Source organism: Oncorhynchus masou, chromosome 23 (assembly GCF_036934945.1).
Source record: "Oncorhynchus masou masou isolate Uvic2021 chromosome 23, UVic_Omas_1.1, whole genome shotgun sequence".
Taxonomy (NCBI): Eukaryota; Metazoa; Chordata; class Actinopteri; order Salmoniformes; family Salmonidae; genus Oncorhynchus; species Oncorhynchus masou.
The window spans coordinates 36,010,029-36,029,920 of record NC_088234.1 but is presented as its reverse complement, the minus strand read 5'-3'; the positions used below and the strand labels follow the sequence as shown (position 1 = coordinate 36,029,920).

Genomic DNA, 19,892 nt, shown 5'->3' with positions numbered 1-19,892 from the left:
ACACACACCCATTTGGACATAACACATATAAACAAACCAACACATGTAACCACGTCAGCAAACAAACATATACTTCATAAACACATTTACACATTTTATATACACACACACTAGAATTTTCTCTAACTTATTCAGTCACTTCCAGTATCAACTTTTCTCCCTTACTCTGCTTCTTTGAGGGAGTGTTTAGGGAACGCACAGGGAAGAAAGAGGGGACAGAGAGCTGGGAGAGCCTAAAACAATGGGCTCAATTTCCAACACCGTGTACGAGCACTAACACTGCAAATACTTACAATCACAACATCTAAGCTTAGCTAACACGGACTGGGATGTTCTGCACAACTTTTATAGCCAAAGTGTTGCGTTCCACTGTGTAATATCCTATTCATCACTCAACATTCTGACCCCCCACTCTCTTTTCTCCTATTTACCCCTCTCTTCCTCTTTCACTTCTCCTCTCCACATCTCTTTATAAAGCTAATGAGACTGAAGCAGGGCCCCTCTCTTCTCTACAATCTTGTCCCTGACATCCTTGGAGAGGTCTTTGGTCTTGGCCATGGTGGAGCGTTTGGAATCTGATTGATTGATTGCTTCTGTGGACAGATGTCTTTTATATAGGTAACAAACTGAGATTAGGAGCACTCACTTTAAGAGTGTGCTCCTAACCTCAGCTCTTTACCTGTATAAAAGACACCTGGGAGCCAGAAATCTTTCTGGTTGAGAGGGGTTCAAATACTTATTTCCCTCATTACAATGCAAATCAATTTATAACATATTTGACATGCGTTTTTCTGGATTTGTTTGTTGTTATTCTGTCTCTCACTGTTCAAATAAACCTACCATTAAAATTATAGACTGATCAGGTCTTTGTCAGTGGGCAAACGTACAAAATCAGCAGGGGATCAGAATTTTTTTCCCCCTCACTGTAGGTACATTTGAATGTCAGCGTGTGTGTCTGTGGGCATGCATGTGTGTTGTGTGCGAGTGTGTAAATGTTTATGTAGCTATGAAGGCCTATTCATGTGGTTTCAAGTTGCTGTGGTTGTTAATGAGTATAATGGCTGCATATGGCTGTGCTATAAATATGCATCAAGTTTTATTCTGTGTTTGTGTGTGCAGGTGCAGGCCACAGATGCAGACCAGGGCGAGAACGGCAGGGTTTTGTACAAGATCATTTCTGGTGAGTACAACTTCCCAGTCGCCAGGTGGAGATACTTTTCACACTTGCTCGCACAAAAACAAGTACACACAAAAGACTGTTAACAACAACCCTGCACGCTAATCATACCCTGCATGCATAATCATAACAGTTTATTTGAAGTCATACAGTATTAGCCATTTGAAAGCTCAATGATACATTTACAAAATGCAGTATCAAATTACTGTTGGTAATATTCTAGTATTAATACCCTCATGACCATCCTGCACGCGATCACTCTTAACCCGCAGCTAACATCTCTCTTCCCATTTCTCTCTCCCTCACACCACTCCCTCTCTGTCTGTCTCCCCTTCCCCTCTCCACCCCTTTCTCCCACCCACCCCATCCCCCTCTTTCTGCCTCTTTCTCCGCCACCCCCCCCCCCTCTCTGTATGTATGTGTCTCCCTATCTCTCTCGCTCTGTCTGCATGTGTAGGAAACAGTAAAAGTCTGTTTAGCATCAATGAGCTCTCGGGGCTTGTGACGCGGGGCCAGAGGGCTCTGGACAGAGAGAGCAGCAGCTCCCACGTGCTAGAGGTAGAGGCCTACAACAGAGACCAAGGCAGGATGAGGAGCTCCGTACGGGTAAGTAGAGTAGGAGGGAAGAGAAGGAGAGAGGGACAGGGTAGGAGGGGAGACAGTGTAACGAATGTCTTCGTCGTCTGAGGAGGAGTAGGAAGGATCGGACCAATATGCAAGGTAAGTGTCCATGTTAATTTATTAGACTGAACACACAAAACAAAATAACAAAGCGAATGGAAGAAACTAAACATAATGTAACATAAAGTAAGGTGACAGAAAACAACTACCCACCACTCAAGGGCGAAACCAGGCTGCCTAAGTATGGTTCTCAATCAGAGACAACGATTGACAGCTGCTTCTGATTGGGAACCATACCAGGCCAAAAGCAGAACTACAAAACATAGAACAAAAACATTGAATGCCCACCCCAACTCACGCCCTGACCAAACTAAAACAGAGACATAAAAAAGGAACTAAGGTCAGGATGTGACAGACAGGGTCGGGAGACAGGACAGGGCTGGAGGTGGAGGCCTACAACAGTGACCAGGGCAGGATAATGAGCTCCGTACGAGTGAGGATGGAAGGAGGATACAGGGGAGGGTAGTGGGAGACTGGGTAGAGGACAGAGGAGGGGAAGGGAGGGGACAGGGCAGGTGAGGAGCTCCGTACGAGTGAGGATGGAAGGAGGATACAGGGGAGGGTAGTGGGAGACTAGGTAGAGGACAGAGGAGGGGAAGGGAGGGGACATGGCAGGTGAGGAGCTCCGTACGAGTGAGGATGGAAGGAGGATACAGGGGAGGGTAGTGGGAGACTGGGTAGAGGACAGAGGAGGGGAAGGGAGGGGACAGGGCTGGAGGTGAGGAGCTCCATACGGGTGAGAATTGAAAAGGGATGGGGAGGAGAGGGGACAGGGCTAGAGTTGGAGGCCCACAAATAGGGACCAGGGCAGGATGAGAAGCTTTGTACGGGTGAGGCAGGAGATAGGGGAGGAAGAGGGGATGGGGAAGGAGGTGGGAAGAGGTGAAATGGCAGAACATAGAAAGAGGAGACTGTTGGGGTCCTACATGAGGGAGGAAAAGGGAGAGGATATGTGGCAGGATTCAGAAAATAACAAAGGAGAGAAAGGGTTGTGTATTGGGAGATGAGAGGGTGTGGGACAGAACCTATTAGAGTATAGGGCTGGAGTAGAGTATGGGGCAAAAGGGAGAGAGCTGTTGGGGTATAATACAAAGGGCACCTGTAAACTTTTGAGTAGTTGTGCAGTTATACTTCATTGACTCTCAGTCCCTCTGTCTTCCCCCTACAGGTGATAGTGTATGTGGAAGACGCCAACGACGAGCCACCAGTGTTCACCCAACAGCAATACAACCGCCTGGGCCTAAGGGAGACCGCTGGCATTGGCACCTCTGTAATCGTAGTCCGAGCCACAGACCCCGACACCGGTGGGTGTTGCGGTGTAACATAATGTACTACAGTACCCATAGCCCTCTGTACAAGCTGGTATTATTGATAATAAATACAGTGTAATGTACATACATATACATACTAGTATTGATTGATAAAGAGACAGGACAACATTATGTCAGCATCAGAACATCTTTACTAAAATAAAACGGAATATGCTGTACAGAGCATTATGGGTACTGTAGTACATCATGGTACAGGGGTGTCCCTCAGTAAGCCAATGAAGTGGGGTGTTAGAAGGCTCTCCCCGCCTCCATAGTTATTGGTGTTATATGACTCTCATACAGCTTTTATGCTGAGTTGTATTGTTCTGTCTGAAACTGGCATTTAGCTGAGCGTCATTAATCTGAGTGGCCTTTAACCCTCTACTTCTGCTATTCTGTGTGGGCTTCCTCTATTCACTTCCCGTCCTGTAATGTGTTGCACAAACACTGTGTGGGAGAATTGTTGCTGTGATGTTGACAGTCACCAAACACTACAGCTTTGGTCTTCATCACCTCTGAGGACATAATTATGTCATATCCTGCCCACATGTCCTGGAAATTTGGAAATGTCTCTTTGTTAGAGCAGAATATAGATTTTTGGTTATATTGTGGTTGGACATTTTAGATAGGTGTGTGTAGCAACAATGCATGGCTACGTACTCAGTTTTATTGTAAGAGTTGTTTGAAAGACCTCCTGAAATTTTAGCCTGGGTAAGATGGAGTTTTGGACTGCCTGGTGACATCAGTAGTAGTTAATAAACCAATAAGAAAGAGAGTTCCAAACCTCTGCCAATAACAGCTAGTTTTCAGTTTTGCCCTCTCTACACGGACCACTCCCAGACAGCCCTCTTGCTTGAGAAATTGCTCTTGCTAAGAAGCCATTTTTGTTACTTTTTGAGCATTTTAATTGAAAACAATCACAGTAATGTACTTCATTGTTACCCAGAAATTATTTCATATTGAGATAAAATCATCTGCATTGGGCCTTAAAGAAAAAAAACATTTTGTTTGTTCACTTCTCTCACTTGTTTTGCATCCCTTCTCCAAAACTCCTTCCCTTTACACCTTGCCCTGCAACTCCCTCACCTCCTCCCTGTCTTCCCACCCCTCCATCCAGGTGATGGCGGGGCTGTGGCCTATGCCCTCGTCTCTGGGTCCGACCATAAGTTCGATGTGGACGTGAGCACGGGCCTGGTGACCACTGTGGACTACCTAGACTACGAGACCAAGACCAGCTACCTGATGAACGTGTCGGCTACTAACCAGGCACCGCCGTTCCACCGTGGCTTCTGCACGGTCTACGTGACCTTACTTAATGAGCTGGACGAGGCAGTGGCGTTCTTCTCGGCGGGCTACGAGGTGTCAATCCTAGAGAACATCGCCACGGGAACGGAGGTGGTGCAGGTACAGGCGCAGTCGGCGGACAACCTCAACCAGCTGTCGTATCGCTTCGACCCGGACACATCGCCAGCCGCCCTCACCCTTTTCAAGATTGACAGTATCACAGTGAGTCAGTGGACAGGATAGGGTGTAACACCATATTAGCATTTTTCACTCTTAGTCCATTTAAATTCAGGAAATAACTACAAATCCGATTACAATTTTCCATTGAAAATAATTGTACCTGAATTGACTGAATTGAAATTGAATTGATCCCCATCCCTGCTGGATACTGTACTCTGCTCAAAATAGGATTATACTGTATATTTCAAACTAGGATAAATCAGGTTGTTTGTTCATGTGTTTTACTTCTTCTCTCCTTCTCTTTTTCCTTCTCTCTCCATCTATCTGTCCATCCGCAGGGTCGTATCACAGTCACAGGTCTGCTGGACAGAGAGAAGGGGGATATCTACACCCTGACTGTAGTGGCTGATGATGGGGGACCAAAAAAAGACTCCACTGTGGTACGGCAGTCACTTATTTCGTTTAATCTTTCATTTTTTTCTTTATTTTCTCCTTTCTTCTTGTTTTGACATTATTTGCTTGTACATTTTTATTCCCTGTTGTCAGAGATGGGCAATATTTATGTTATATGTATTTGAAATAGTTATTTGAATTACTTTTAAGTATTTTTTTATTTTGGTATTTCACTGGCCTGAACTACAATCCAAAACACAGTTTTGTAACAAGATAATTTTGAGACGTCATTAAAACAAGTATATTAAAATACTGTACTTTTTCATTCCATTTTCTTAAGCGGTTCACAATTTTCAAATCAAATCCAATTCTATTTGTCATGTGCCAAAAACAACACTGTTGTTCTGTCACGCCCTGGTCTATATTTATTATGTTTATCTTCATTTATTGGGTCAGGCCAGGGTGTGACATGGGTTTATTTGTGGTGTGTTTCATCTTGGGGTTGTGTGGGGTGTATAGCATAGTCATTGGCTGCCTGAGGCGGTTCTCAATCAGAGTCAAGTGATTATCGTTGTCTCTGATTGGGAACCATATTTAGGTAGCCATATTCTTTGTGTGTTTCGTGAGTGATTGTCCTTAGTGTCCTTGTTCCTGTCTCTATGTTAGTTTACACTACTATAGGCTGTTTCGGTTTTCGTTACGTTCTTTTTTTGTTTTGTAGTATTTGTATTGATTCGTGTTTTACGTTTTCATTAAACATGGATCGCAATCTACACTCTGCATTTTGGTCCGACTCTCCTTCGCCTACAGAAATCCGTTACAGAATCACCCACGAAACACACAAAGAATATGGCTACCTAAATATGGTTCCCAATCAGAGACAACGATAATCACCCGACTCTGATTGAGAACCGCCTCAGGCAGCCAATGACTATGCTATACACCCCACACAATCCCAAGACGAAACACACCACAAATAAACCCATGTCACACCCTGGCCTGACCCAATAAATGAAGATAAACATAATAAATATAGACCAGGGCGTGACATGTTCACTGTGAAACGCTTACAATGCAGTTTTAAGAAAATAGATTTAAGAAAATATTTACTATTTACTAATATTTAAATAAACAAGTAAGAACAAAAAAATGGAACACAATAAATGAACAATTGCGTGGCCCCTTTTCACACTGCAAGTCTGATGGCACTATGGTGTGATGAGTGTCTAGTAAATGTCAGGATTTGGCCAGGGTTGTTCCGGGTTTTGGTCACTAGATGCCCCCATTGTGCTTTTTGACCTTATGTTTTTTCCCTTGTTCCCCATTATTATTTGCACCTGTACCTCGTTTCCCCTGATTGTATTTAAACCCTTAGTTTCCCTCAGTTCTGTGCTCTGTGTTTGTATGTTAGCACCCAGCCCTAGTGTTCTGTGTTTTCTTGTCGATTCCGGTGGATGCTCTTGTGGAATTCTGTTTTTGTTTTTGAGTGTCTCTTGAGGCTTTTTTGTGCTATTCCTACCACCTTTTGGATTTGCCATTTTTGTATTTAAGGACCTCTCCTTTTTACTTTATTAAATACACCGTCTTAAGTACTGCTGTGTCTGCCTCATCTTCTGGGTTCTGCTGACTATTCGTGGCTCAGTTGGTTAAGTGACTGTTTCTCACTCCGGAGACCCAGGTTCGTAACCGGGTCCTGACAGTAAATGACCAGAATGTTAATATAAATATTAACACTTGCAACGCATGCTGGGCATTATTCTAAAGAGCTCTGCCACCAAAACAAGGCCAATAATCATTTTTACATAAACATTTACATTTTGGTAATTTAGCTTATCCAAAGTGACTTACAGTCGTTGCATTCAACTAAGGTAGATAAACAACCACATATCACAGTCTGTTACCACATCACAGTCTATCACAGTGTTACCTTAACTGAGAATGTTGCTGTGGTGAAGGCATGTACTTGCAAATGTATATTGTATTTTGAAAATATCAAAATAACTAAAATAATTATATTGTGATTAGATACAACACTTTGCAGAAGTATTTTGAATTGCATTTTGATACATTGGTCTTTAGAGTATTTTGTCATTTTAACAAGAAAGTATCTTTGCCCATCTCTGCCCGTTGTCAGGTCTCACCTGTTTTCAATAATGAACCATGTAACAATTTGTTAAATCTATTCTGTTGTAGAAAATGTCAGTTAATGACAATCTTTGTTTCCACCTCGTTACTGCTATCTCATGGGGAAATTGCAGAAGGTATGTGTTGCTTTCCGTCTTCAGTCTGGAGAACTGCCTTAAAGTTTTAATGAAAAGCTTAATTAAGTTTGTGCGTGTGTGTACGTATGTGTCACAAATGTACTTTAATTATTTTTAAACAGCATACTGTGTTAATCATATTCAAATCAAACGGTATGTAGCATTCCATTCTCCTTGTCAATGGCAATCTCTCATTGGTTGTGTCTATATCATGTGGCAGGTGTCAATCACCATACTGGATGAGAATGACAACAGTCCTGAGTTTGATATCACATCTGATTCGTCGGTGGAGATTCCAGAGAACACGCCCATCGGGAAGAGAGTGGCTGTGGTGCTGGGGCACGACAAAGATGCTGGGAATAATGCACTGGTTAGAGAGAGAGAGAGAGACTTTTGACTTTTTGTTCTGCATACTCACCTTGCCCTCTACCCCATGATACAACATCACACATCATGATAACCAAAACCTCACCACTTCTACAACTGTATATCTAACCCATCTTCCCCAGTTATATAGACGGCCTCCCCGACATACCGTATCTCCTTAAACATCGCCATAATTTTGATTATTTTACAGAACTCAAATTCCACCGTAAGGCGCACAGAGATCCCATTAAATCATAGTAAAGGGTATGTTATCCCCCCACCTGTGATCCTGTTCCTCCTTAGCCAAATAGGCAACTTTGCCTGAGCAAACAGAAAATTCAACAACACATATTGGCCTTTTCCTTATTCGAATACCTGTACCCCATTATAAACATACCAACAGTAAACTCCACCCCCAACCTCTCACACAGACATTCCAAAAGAGACATTTAATGGCATTAACCTGGCGCACACAGAAAATACACAGTTTCACTCATGACACAGAAAGGACTCCCCTGTCTGACTCCCGGATCGACCAGGGCTCCATGTAGAATCCTCCACTGGAGGTCCCTTGACCTCTTTCTTACTGGGAGTTTGTAGAGCCTCCTCCATCTAAAACCAACCATACCCCCTACCATACCCCCTACCACCGCCTTCACTCCTGACAGGCTCCAAATGTTCCTCAAATTAATGCAGAAGTTGTAGATGACTTTACCTCCCACCCCCCCAAACTTCCCCAGGCTCAGTGTTAAAGTGCAACGAGTCCTCCATAGCCCCTTGCCAGTCCCCAGTCTCTGCCGTCACCTGCTGTGGTGGAAACATTGGTGGACCCTCCCCATTTGGCCTATCAAACACCCCCCTTACCGGTACAGTCAGTGCCTCCTTGACCTCCCCCAGGAATCTCTCCAGCAGCCTAAGATATGTTAGTCCTGTTTGTTGTGCCAGGACTTCCGGGGTTTTCCCACCCCTCCTCCCCCCGCAGCCGCAGGTCGGCAGCTCATCTGCAACTCTCCTACCCCAACACACTCACACAACACGCAAAAGAAGTCCATTGGGATTCCATCGACCCCGGTGTACGGCTGGGGGACATCTGGGTTGCGGCTTCTGCCAGTACATGGGACAATAGGGGAATGTCCATTTCATCCCTCTGTGCCAGAGAGAGCTTAGGGGGTTATGCAAACAAAATCTGAGCACATATTGGATCTCACAGTTCTGCCCTATACAACTCAGTATAAAACTCCACAGTCCGCTCCCGCATCTCCCCCACCACAGAGGTCACCCACCCATCCGACAGCCGCAGACAATGCATACCGTTGGCTTCACCACTCTGTCTTTCCAAACAAAGAAGAAGGGCAATGTCCCTGAGCATGGAGAACCTAGCTCTTACAAGTGCTCCCTTTGCTTTAACCTGGAAAAAACTGCCCAGGCCCCTACGTAATTCAGCAAAATTAGCCTTGCCCAAACCAGCTCTACCTCCACTTCACTGATACTACACTCAATTTCCCCCAATACTCTACTAGCCTCTAAGGATGGGAGAGCTCTATTCTGATGACAGAAAATACACATTTTGATATTTACCACATCCCACCATTGACTCAGAGATTCATACTCCTCTCTTCGCTGCCCCCACCAAAAAGTCGGGAAACCTGATCAAAAAGAGGCATCTTGTAAGAGCTTTACATTTAACTTCCAATAGGATGCCTGCCAATAGCCCAGGTGAAATAGATAGCTGAGCTATGGTTATGTGGTGATCCGAAAAACCCACCGGGAGAATGGTAGTGCCCAACAGCCTATTGATCTGATGTAAAACTGATCGAGTTGCGCTGCACTCACCCTAGCCCCAAAGACCTTCACCCATGTATACTGTCTTGTGTTGGGATGTCAAGTTCTCCAAACATCCACTAGGTCAAACTGCTTAATGATGTCCCTTAACACTCCCTCTGAGCCTGAATGAGGCTCCTCCCCATTTCTAGATTTCGTAAAATCCATCATACAGTTCCAGTCCCCGCCGACCACCAGCGTCACCTCAGGCGCTACCTGTGAGAGTTCCTGTCTAAGACACCAAAACAGACGCGCCATCTATCTCCCTGTGTTAGTCACATACACATTTATAAGGACAAAACCACCGTTGTTAATTGCTGTTTTTACTACAAGCAGTCTACTCATACACACCTCCTTTGAGGAGCAAATTTCTACGGCCAAACCCGGTGCAAAAAGGACTGCCACCCCTGCACTAATATTTGTTCTATGGCTCAGCACACTTGACCCTTTCCACCAGAGCCCCCAATCGACTTCATTCACCACATCACTATGCGTCTCTTGCAGAAACAATACCTGTCATTTTTTTGGTTTTACATAATTCACCCAACATAGTCCTTTCCTCCTCTTTCCCTCATCTCTGGTGCCATTTATTTTAAGCGAAACTACCCGAAGAGTCGACATAAGAAGTGGGAGAACAGCCAGCAAAGAAACAGACCAATAGCAAAGCTCAAAAAGCCCCATGCCAGAAAAAAATATTAATCTAAAAAGCGTCTGAAGGTAGACCCTCATGCACAGTTGTGACCCACTTTTTCAACCGAAAACGTTTCCTGGGTGAGAGGACACCATGCCCCTCATTTTTCATAGCGTGTTGTACTGATCTCATAAACTTTCCCAGATCACAAAAAAAAATCTTAAAGGTGAACCTTTTCCCCTTTAGTCTCATTCAGGATCTTTGACTGTTTCCTCACCTTGTACTTTGACCTCTGCCTGGCTGTCAGCTCTGGACCCATTGAGGTGGAGTCTGAAAAGAAAGCCTCCGCATCGTCCTCAGACTTACCTTCCTCCTCCTTCTCATCTCCATCTCCCATCCTGACCACCTGCCCTTTATTTCTAGTCAGAGCCTCCCCCCAGCACCAGATGAAGGTTCCTTAGGGCCTTTGACCACACCAACCTCTCCCCTCCCACCTCCTTTATTCTCCCCCTTTTTCCTCTCACGCTTGACACCCTCTTCCACCACCCATAGTCTCTTGCCTCTCCCCACTACACTCTCCTCATACATTAGCATAACCTGACAAGGCCCAGCCTCATCTACACCACCATCCATGACATGACTAGACCCATCCTCATCTGCACCACATTCCATAGCATGACCGCGCTAGGCTGTGAAGCCATCGTGCACCGTTCAAACCCCGGTAAAAAAAACTCTGTCTTCTCCCTCCCTAACTAAAAAAAAAAACAGCGGGTACCGCTAAACGAACAGTGTGTCAACCCGCCACCACAGAATATTTAAAGAAAAGACCTAGGAAATGGGGGGGGGTGCTCAAGCAAGCCTTGTTGAACTATTTTCTGCTCTTTGTCTCTCTCTCAGGTGAACTTCAGTCTGGTGGCAGGGAACATGCAGGATGTGTTTGAGATCCGGACAGTGAACCACACCAATGGAGAGATCTACGTCAACTCCCCTCTGGACCGAGAGTCTGTTGACCGCTACCTGCTCAAGGTTAGACACCTGGGTCATATCCATTTTATTTATTTATTTATTTGATTTGAACCTTTATTTAACTAGGCAAGTCAGTTAGAACTAATTCTAATTTAGAATGACAGCCTACCAAAAGGCAAAAGGCCTCCTGCGGGTAAGGGGATAAAAAAAATATATATATATACAGTTGAAGTCGGAAGTCATTAAAACTTGTTTTTCAACCACTCAATAATCTTCTTGTTAACAAAACTAGTTTTGGCAAGTCCGTTAGGACATCTACTTTGTGCACAAGTCATTTGTCCAACAATTGTTTGCAAACAGATGATTTCACTTATAATTCACTGTATCACAATTCCAGTGGGTCAGAAGTTACATACACTAAGTTGACTGTGCCTCTAAACAGCTTGGAAAATTCCAGAAAATGATTTCATGGCTTTAGAAGCTTCTAATAGGCTAATTGACATAATTTGAGTCAATTGGAGGTTTACTTGTGGATGTATTTCAAGGCCTAACTTCAAATCACGGGAAAATCACAAAAAAATCAGCCAAGACCTCAGAAAAACATTTGTAGACCTCCACAAGTCTGGTTCATCCTTGGGAGCAATTTCAAAATGCCTGAAGGTACCACGTTCATCTATACAAACAATAGGACGCAAGTATAAACACAATGGGATCATGCAGCCGTCATACCGCTCAGGAAGGAGACGTGTTCTGTCTCCTAGAGATGAATGTGCGAAAAGTTCAAATCAATCCCAGAACAACCTTGTGAAGATGCTGGAGGAAAGGTACAAAAGTATCTATATCAACATAACCTATATCGACATCGCTCAGCAAGGAATAAGCCACTGCTCCAAAACCGGCAAAAAAAAAGCCAGACTACGGTTTGCAACTGCACATGGGGCCAGAGATCATACTTTTCAGAGAAATGTCCTCTTGTCTGATGAAACAAAAATGGACCTGTTTGGCCATAATGACCATCGTTATGTTTGGAGGAAAAAGGGGGAGGCTTGCAAGCCAAAGAACACCATCCCAACAGTGAAGCACGGGGGTGGCAGCATCATGTTGTGGGGTGCTTTGCTGCAGGTGGGACTGGTGAACTTCACAAAATAGATGGCATCGTGAGATGGGAAAATTATGTGGATACATTGAAGCAACATCTCAAGACATCAGTCAGGAAGTTAAAGCTTGGTCGCAAATTAGTCTTCCAAATGGGCAATGACTCCAAGCATACTTCCAAAGTTGTGGCAAAATGGCTTAAGGACAACAAAGTCAAGGTATTGAAGTGGCAATCAAAGCCTTGACCTCAATCCCATTGAAGATTTGTGGGAAGAACTGAAAAAGTGTGTGCGAGCAAGGAGGCCTACAAACCTGACTCAGTTACATCATCTACATCAAATTAGGCAGAGCTGAAAAAGCATGTGCGAACAAGGAGGTCAGTTACACCAGCTCTGTCAGGAGGAATGGGCCAAAATTCATCCAAACTTATTGTGGGAAGCTTGTGGAAGTCTACTCGAAATGTTTGACCCAAGTTAAACATTTTAAAGGCAATGCTACAAAATACTAATTGAGTGTATGTAAACTTCTGACCCAATGGGAATGTGATGAAGGAAATAAAAGCTGAAATAAATCATTCTCTCTACTATTATTCTTATATTTCAATCATGGACACTCTTACTGACAGCCCCAACTGTCAGTAAGAGTGTCCATGATTGAGTCTTTGGATGAAGAGATTGAGATAAAACTGTCCAGTTGGTATGTTTGTTGCAGCTCGTTCCAGTCCAGCTTGACCCAAGGATGTGTGTGCTTTGGGGACATTTAACAAAATGTAACTGGCAGAACTGGTGTTGTATGTGGAGGATGAGGGCTGCAGTAGATATCTCAGATAGGGGTTGAGTGAGGCCTACGAGAGTTTAATAACTAAGCATCAACCAGTGGGTCTTGCAACGGGTATACAGAGATGACCAGTTTACAGAGGAGTATAGAGTGCAGTGATGTGTCCTATACAGCGCATTGGTGACAAATCTGATGGCCTAATGGTAAAGAACATCTAGCCACTTGTGAGCGCTCTTACCTGCCAATCTTTAAATTATGTCCCCACAATCTAGCATGGGAAGGATGGTCATCTGTGTTCAGAACAAGGTTAAGGGTAGAGAAAGCTTGTTGGTCACTAAGAAAGCTTTGTGGTCGATCATCTGCATATAAATGGATAGAGACCTTCCTACCGCCTGAGCTATGTTGTTGATGTAAATTGAGTAGAGAGTTGGGTTTAGGATTGAGCCTTGGGGTACTCCCTTGGTGACAGGCAGTGGTTGAGACTGCATATTTTCAGACTTTATATACTGCACTCTTTGAGAGAGATAGTTAGCAAACCAGGCCAAAGACCCCTCAGAGACACCCAATACTCCTTAGCCGGCGCATAAGAATGGAATGGTCTACCATATCAAAAGCCTTGGTCAAGTCAATAAAAATAGCAGGACAACATTGCTTAGAATCAAGGGCAATGGTGACATCATTGAGGTTGCAGTGACACATCCATAACCTGAGCGGAAACCAGATTACATACCAGAGATAATACTGTAGACATCAAGAAAGCCAGTCAGTTGATTATTGACAAGTTTTTCCAACACTTTTGAAAAACAGGGCAAAATAGAATTAAGCACACTGAAGCAAAACAGTGCTTCAGATCATCCCTTCATGTTAGTCTGTTTTCTTCCATTTTGTGCCTACGAAACGCTTCCCTGGCCTCAATGTTACACTGGCACATGTTCAGGCTTCTCAGTCAGGAACCATAAGAAAATTATTTGTACTCAAGCTACATAGGATGGAAATTAAATATTATTTTACAGCACAAACATATGAAGTTTATTTTGAAAATGCTATATCCACTAATTTTTCACATTTGTGTTTCTTCATCAGAAATTATTGCTTCGTGTGAGTAAAATATGAATGTTCTTCCATAGATTTTAGGTGTGTAAGAAAATTAGTTTTTTTGCAAAACGGTATATATCCATTGTTAGGCTGGATGTAATGTTTGTATACTGTATATTTGACAGTGATATATGGTTGTCTTACCTAGCTATCCAAAGATGAATGCACTTACTTGATAAGAGCATCTAATAAAAGACGAAAATTTCAAGTCTAAATGTTTTACATACAGATAACATATTACTGTACTACATATTTTATATATAATTATTTCTCTCAGAGTGAGGCGGATATATAGCATTTTGCAAAAAAACATGATTATCTGTCTCTCTGAAATTAAACCATTAATATTATATTTAAAAAAAAACATCTGACTGTCATTGAACAACCTCATGCCATGATTAGATAGTGAAAAAACAGAAATTTCTTTCATAATTTCTTTACCATAATTTCTGACAGTGGATACACAGTGCATAGGGAAAGTATTCAGACCCCTTGACTTTTTCCACATTTTTTAAGTCTCCCATCAATCTACACACAATACACCATAATGGCAAAGCGAAAACAGCTATTTTGAAATGTTTGCAAATGTATGAAAAAACTAAAACAGAAACAGAAAGAAAGTATTTAGACCCTTTGCTATGAGACTCAAAATTGAGCTCAGGTGCATCATGTTTCTATTGATCATCCTTTGGATGTTTCTACAACTTGATTGGAATCCCCTGTGGTAAATTAAATTGATTGGAAATTATTTGGAAAGGCACACACCTGTCTATTTAAAATCCGAGCTGGCCGCCCGGCCAAACTGAGCAATCGGGGGAGAAAGACCTTGGTATGGGAGGTGACCATGAACCCGATGGTCACTCTGACAGAACTCCAGAATTCCTCTGTGGAATTGGGAGGACCTTCCAGAAGGACAACCATCTCTGCAGCACTCCACCAATCAGGCCTTTAGGGTAGAGTGGCCAGACGGAAACCACCCCTCAGTAAAAGGCACATGACAGCCCGCTTGGAGTTTGCCAAAAGGTACCTAAAAGACTATGAGATACGAGATACTCTGGTCTGATGAAACCAAGATTTAACGCTTTGGCCTGAATACCAAGCTTCACGTCTGGTAGAGACGTGGCACCATCCCCACGGTGAAGCATGGTGATGGCAGCATCATGCTGTGGGGATGTTTTTCAGCGGCAGGGACTGGGAGACTAGTCAGGATTGAGGGAAAAAGTTACGGAGCAAAGGACAGAGAGATCCTTAATGAAAACCTGCTCCAGAGCACTCAGGACGTCAGACTGGGGCGAAGGTTCACCTTCCAACAGGACAACGATCCTGAGCACACAGCCAAGACAACGAAGGAGTGGCTTCGGGACAAGTCTCTGAATGTCCTCGAGTGGCCCAGCCAGAGTCTTGATCTGAAACCGATTCAACATCTCTGGATAGACTTGAAAATAGGTGTGAAGCGACGCTTCCCATCCAACCTGACAGAGCTTGACAGGATCTGCAGAGAAGAATAGGAGAAACTCCCCAAATACAGGTGTGCCAAGCTCAGAGCGTCATACCCAAGAAGACTAGAGCCTGTAATCACCGCCAATGGTGCTTCAAAGTACTGAGTAAAGGGTCTGAAAACGTATGTAAATTGAATTGAACAGATACAGTGCCTTGCGAAAGTATTCGGCCCCCTTGAACTTTGCGACCTTTTGCCACATTTCAGGCTTCAAACATAAAGATATAAAACTGTATTTTTTTGTGAAGAATCAACAACAAGTGGGACACAATCATGAAGTGGAACAACATTTATTGGATATTTCAAACTTTTTTAACAAATCAAAAACTGAAAAATTGGGCGTGCAAAATTGTTCAACCCCCTTAAGTTAATACTTTGTAGCGCCACCTTTTGCTGCGATTACAGCTGTAAGTCGCTTGGGGTATGGTCTCTATCAGTTTTGCACATCGAGAGACTGAATTTTTTTCCCATTCCTCCGTGCAAAAAAAGGAAACACTTTGAATTTTATGGAATTGTGAAAGGAAAGTAGGAGAATATAACACATTAGATCTGGTAAAAGATAATACAAAGAAAAAAACAACAGTTTTACATTTTTTGTATCATCATCTTTGAAATGCAAGAGCAATGGCCATAATATATTATACCAGCCCAGGTGCAATTTAAATTTGGCCACTAGATGGCAGCAGTGCATATGCAATGTTTTAGACTGATCCAATGAACCATTGCCTTTCTTTGAGACACAGAATTGGTGAACGGATGATCTCTGCATGTGTGTTTCTCACTGTGAAGCATGGAGGAGGAGGTGTGACCTCCGCTGTGCAATCGGGTTTCCGAGCCGGTCACGGGTGCACCTCAGCCACGCTCAAGGTACTAAACGATATCATAACGGCCATCGATAAAAGACAGTACTGTGCAGCCGTCTTCATCGACCTTGCCAAGGCTTTCGAATCTGTCAATCACCATATTCTTATCGGCAGACTCAGTAGCCTTTGGTTTCTCTGATGACTGCCTTGCCTGGTTCACCAACTACTTTGCAGACAGAGTGCAGTGTGTCAAATCGGAGGGCATGCTGTCCGGTCCTCTGGCAGTCTGTATGGGGGTGCCACAGGGTTCACTTCTCGGGCCTACTCTTTTCTCTGTGTATATCAATGATGTTGCTCTTGCTGCAGGCGATTCCCTGATCCACCTCTACGCAGACAACACCATTCTATATACTTCCGGCCCGTCCTTGGACACTGTGCTATCTAACCTCCAAACAAGCTTCAATGCCATACAACACTCCTTCCGTGGCCTCCAACTGCTCTTAAACGCTAGTAAAACCAAATGTATGCTTTTCAACCGTTTGCTGCCTGCACCTGCACGCCTGACTAGTATCACCACCCTGGATGGTTCCGACCTTGAATATGTGGACATCTATAAGTACCTAGGTGTCTGGCTTGACTGTAAACTCTCCTTCCAGACTCATATCAAACATCTCCAATCGAAAATCAAATCCAGAATCGGCTTTCTATTCCGAAACAAAGCCTCCTTCACTCATGCCGCCAAACTTACCCTAGTAAAACTGACTATCCTACCGATCCTCGACTTCGGCGACGTCATCTACAAAATAGATCCAACACTCTACTCAGCAAACTGGATGCAGTTTATCACAGTGCCATCCGTTTTGTCACTAAAGCACCTTATACCACCCACCACTGCGACTTGTATGCTCTAGTCGGCTGGCCCTCGCTCCATATTCGTCGCCAGACCCACTGGTTCCAGGTCATCTAGAAGTCCATGCTAGGTAAAGCTCCGCCTTATCTCAGTTCCCTGGTCACGATAGCAACACCCACCCGTAGCACGCGCTCCAGCAGGTGTATCTCACTGATCATCCCTAAAGCCAACACCTCATTTGGCCGCCTTTCGTTCCAGTTTTCTGCTGCCTGTGACTGGAACGAATTGCAGAAATCGCTGAAGCTGGAGACTTTTATCTCCCTCACCAACTTCAAACATCTGCTATCTGAGCAGCTAACCAATCGCTGCAGATGTACATAGTCTTATCGGTAAATAGCCCACCAAATTATACATACCTCATCTCCATACTGTTTTTATTTATTTACTTTTCTGCTCTTTTGCACATCAATATCTCTACCTGTACATGACCATCTGATCATTTATCACTCCAGTGTTAATCTAATTATTTGCCTACCTCCTCATGCCTTTTGCACACAATGTATATAGACCCTTTTTTTTCTTTTTTTTCTACTGTTATTGACTTGTTTATTGTTTACTCAATGTGTAACTCTGTGTTGTCTGTTCACACTGCTATGCTTTATCTTGGCCAGGTCGCAGTTGCAAATTAGAACTTGTTCTCAACTAGCCTACCTGGTTAAATAAAGGTTAAATAAAATAAAATAAATAAATAAATAATTGTGTGGGGGTGCTTTGCTTTATTTGACCAAGAAGGAGAGTGGGGGGGGGGGCTCCAACCCTCCAAGAGCAGCAGTGGCAGCAGTGTATATGCAATGTTTTAGACTGATCCAATGAACCATTGCCTTTCTGTTCAACATTTTGTATCAAGACTGCCCAAATGTGCCTAATTGGTTAATTAATACATTTTCAAGTTCATAACTGTGCACTCTCCTCAAACAATTACATAATATTATTTCACTGTAATAGCTACTGTTGGACAGTGCAGTTAGATTAACAAGAATTTAAGCTTTCTGCCAATATCAGATATGTCTATGTCCTGGGAAATGTTCTTGTTACTTACAACCTCACGCTAATCGCATTAGCCTACGTTAGCTCCACCGTCCCTCAGAGGACCCACCAATCCTTAAGTTAAACGTTTTGCTCATATAGGCCACGAAGAGCGAGATCACAGTTATCTGGAAAAACAGGGGCTTTCACGCAAAGCACAGTGTTATATTCCTCGAAGCAAACATAAAAGGCATTTAGCTAGTTTGAGATTTCTGCATCGCTGGGCAACTCATGGCTGGGTTTCCCTTTGTAATCCGTTACCGTCTGCAAGCCTTGCCACAAACGATGAATGTCGGAGGCGCTGTAATAGGATTGCACCTTCTTCCTATATTGTCCTTTTGCATGTTTGATGTCTCGTCAGTGGTCATAGCGGGCTTTCTTGTATGTGTCCATGTCCCTGGCCCGTTCACTGTAAGCGGTAGCTCTAGCCTTTAGCCCAGCATGGATATTGCCTGTAATCCATGGTTTTTGGTTTGGATACGTTCTTAGTCACTGTGGGGACAACATCATCATGTGCTTATTGATGAAGCCCATGACTGTATACTCGTCAATGCTATCGGATGAATCCCGGATCATATTCCAGTCTGTACTAGCAAAACAGTCTTGTAGCCTCGCATCTGTTTCATCCCACCACTACTGTAGTGAGCGCATCACTGGTAATTCCTGTTTGAGCTTTTCTATGTAAACAGGATGCAGGAAAATGGAGTCATGGTCAGATTTGCCGAAGGGAGGATGAGGTAGGGCCTAATATGCATTTCTGTGGGTAGAATAAATGTGGTCGTCTTTTAGCGCCCCTAGTGGCACAGGAGATGTGTTGGTTGAAGTGAACGCTCTAGGATAGGAGACTCTCAAACGAAGCTCATCCATTTTATTGTTGAGTGACTGGACAATTGCCAATAGAACAGAGTGCCGTTCGGCTCAATTTCACCAGGACTCCACCTTATCTCCTGTGTCTATGCCTTCAGTGTTTTGGTAGCCCATGGAACAAAGGAATAGGGTCCAGTATGAACAGTGGAAGAGCTGAGTCGGAGTTGCAGTTGTATTTGAAGTCAAAATCGAGGTTAGTAACTGTCGAATCTGATGTCCAGAAGTGCTTTGTGGTGTGAACTTTCTGTACAAAAAAAGTTAAGATAAATATGATATAAGTCACTATATAGCAAAGTTGGGTTGGAACTCATAAGATATCGGGCTTCTCCTCCGGAGACGAATACCGCAGTGTACTGTAGACCCATATGTATGCCCACCTACTTAAGCACGTATGTGTGTGAGTAATTGAACATGTGTACATGCACACTATATGTGACTCACCTCCTGGATTTGGTCTTATGTGGCAAAATTTGAAATTGTGTTTTTTACATTGGATAAAACTACAGACTCAAGGCAACAAAATGATATATCATATATTGCATTTTTTGACGATCAATGGGAAAGTAATTTTGCTTTGAAAGTTGATAAACTTGTAAACTCACTTTTGAGAAAATGGCCTTTGAATATTTTGGCATCTAGTGAAGAGTTCTTCTTTGTCTACATCCACTCAGTCTCGTTCACACCCTCTTAAGCTTTAGCCCCACCCATCTCGTTTTGGTCTTGGAGCATTCAGAGCGCACACTTGACGCTC

General features: G+C 43.5%; 1 protein-coding gene across 1 annotated transcript in view; it reads left to right on the top strand.

The window, feature by feature from the left end:
• cdh23 (cadherin-related 23) overlaps positions 1-19,892 on the top strand; it is a 688,999-nt gene that overhangs the window by 512,454 nt on the left and 156,653 nt on the right. Inside the window, exons 28-35 of the mRNA XM_064931960.1 lie at positions 1,120-1,180; positions 1,635-1,783; positions 3,027-3,162; positions 4,286-4,674; positions 4,971-5,072; positions 7,127-7,129; positions 7,507-7,656; positions 11,002-11,130. Of these exons, the coding sequence (XP_064788032.1) occupies positions 1,120-1,180; positions 1,635-1,783; positions 3,027-3,162; positions 4,286-4,674; positions 4,971-5,072; positions 7,127-7,129; positions 7,507-7,656; positions 11,002-11,130 (1,119 nt within the window). The remainder of the gene's footprint in view (positions 1-1,119; positions 1,181-1,634; positions 1,784-3,026; positions 3,163-4,285; positions 4,675-4,970; positions 5,073-7,126; positions 7,130-7,506; positions 7,657-11,001; positions 11,131-19,892) is intronic.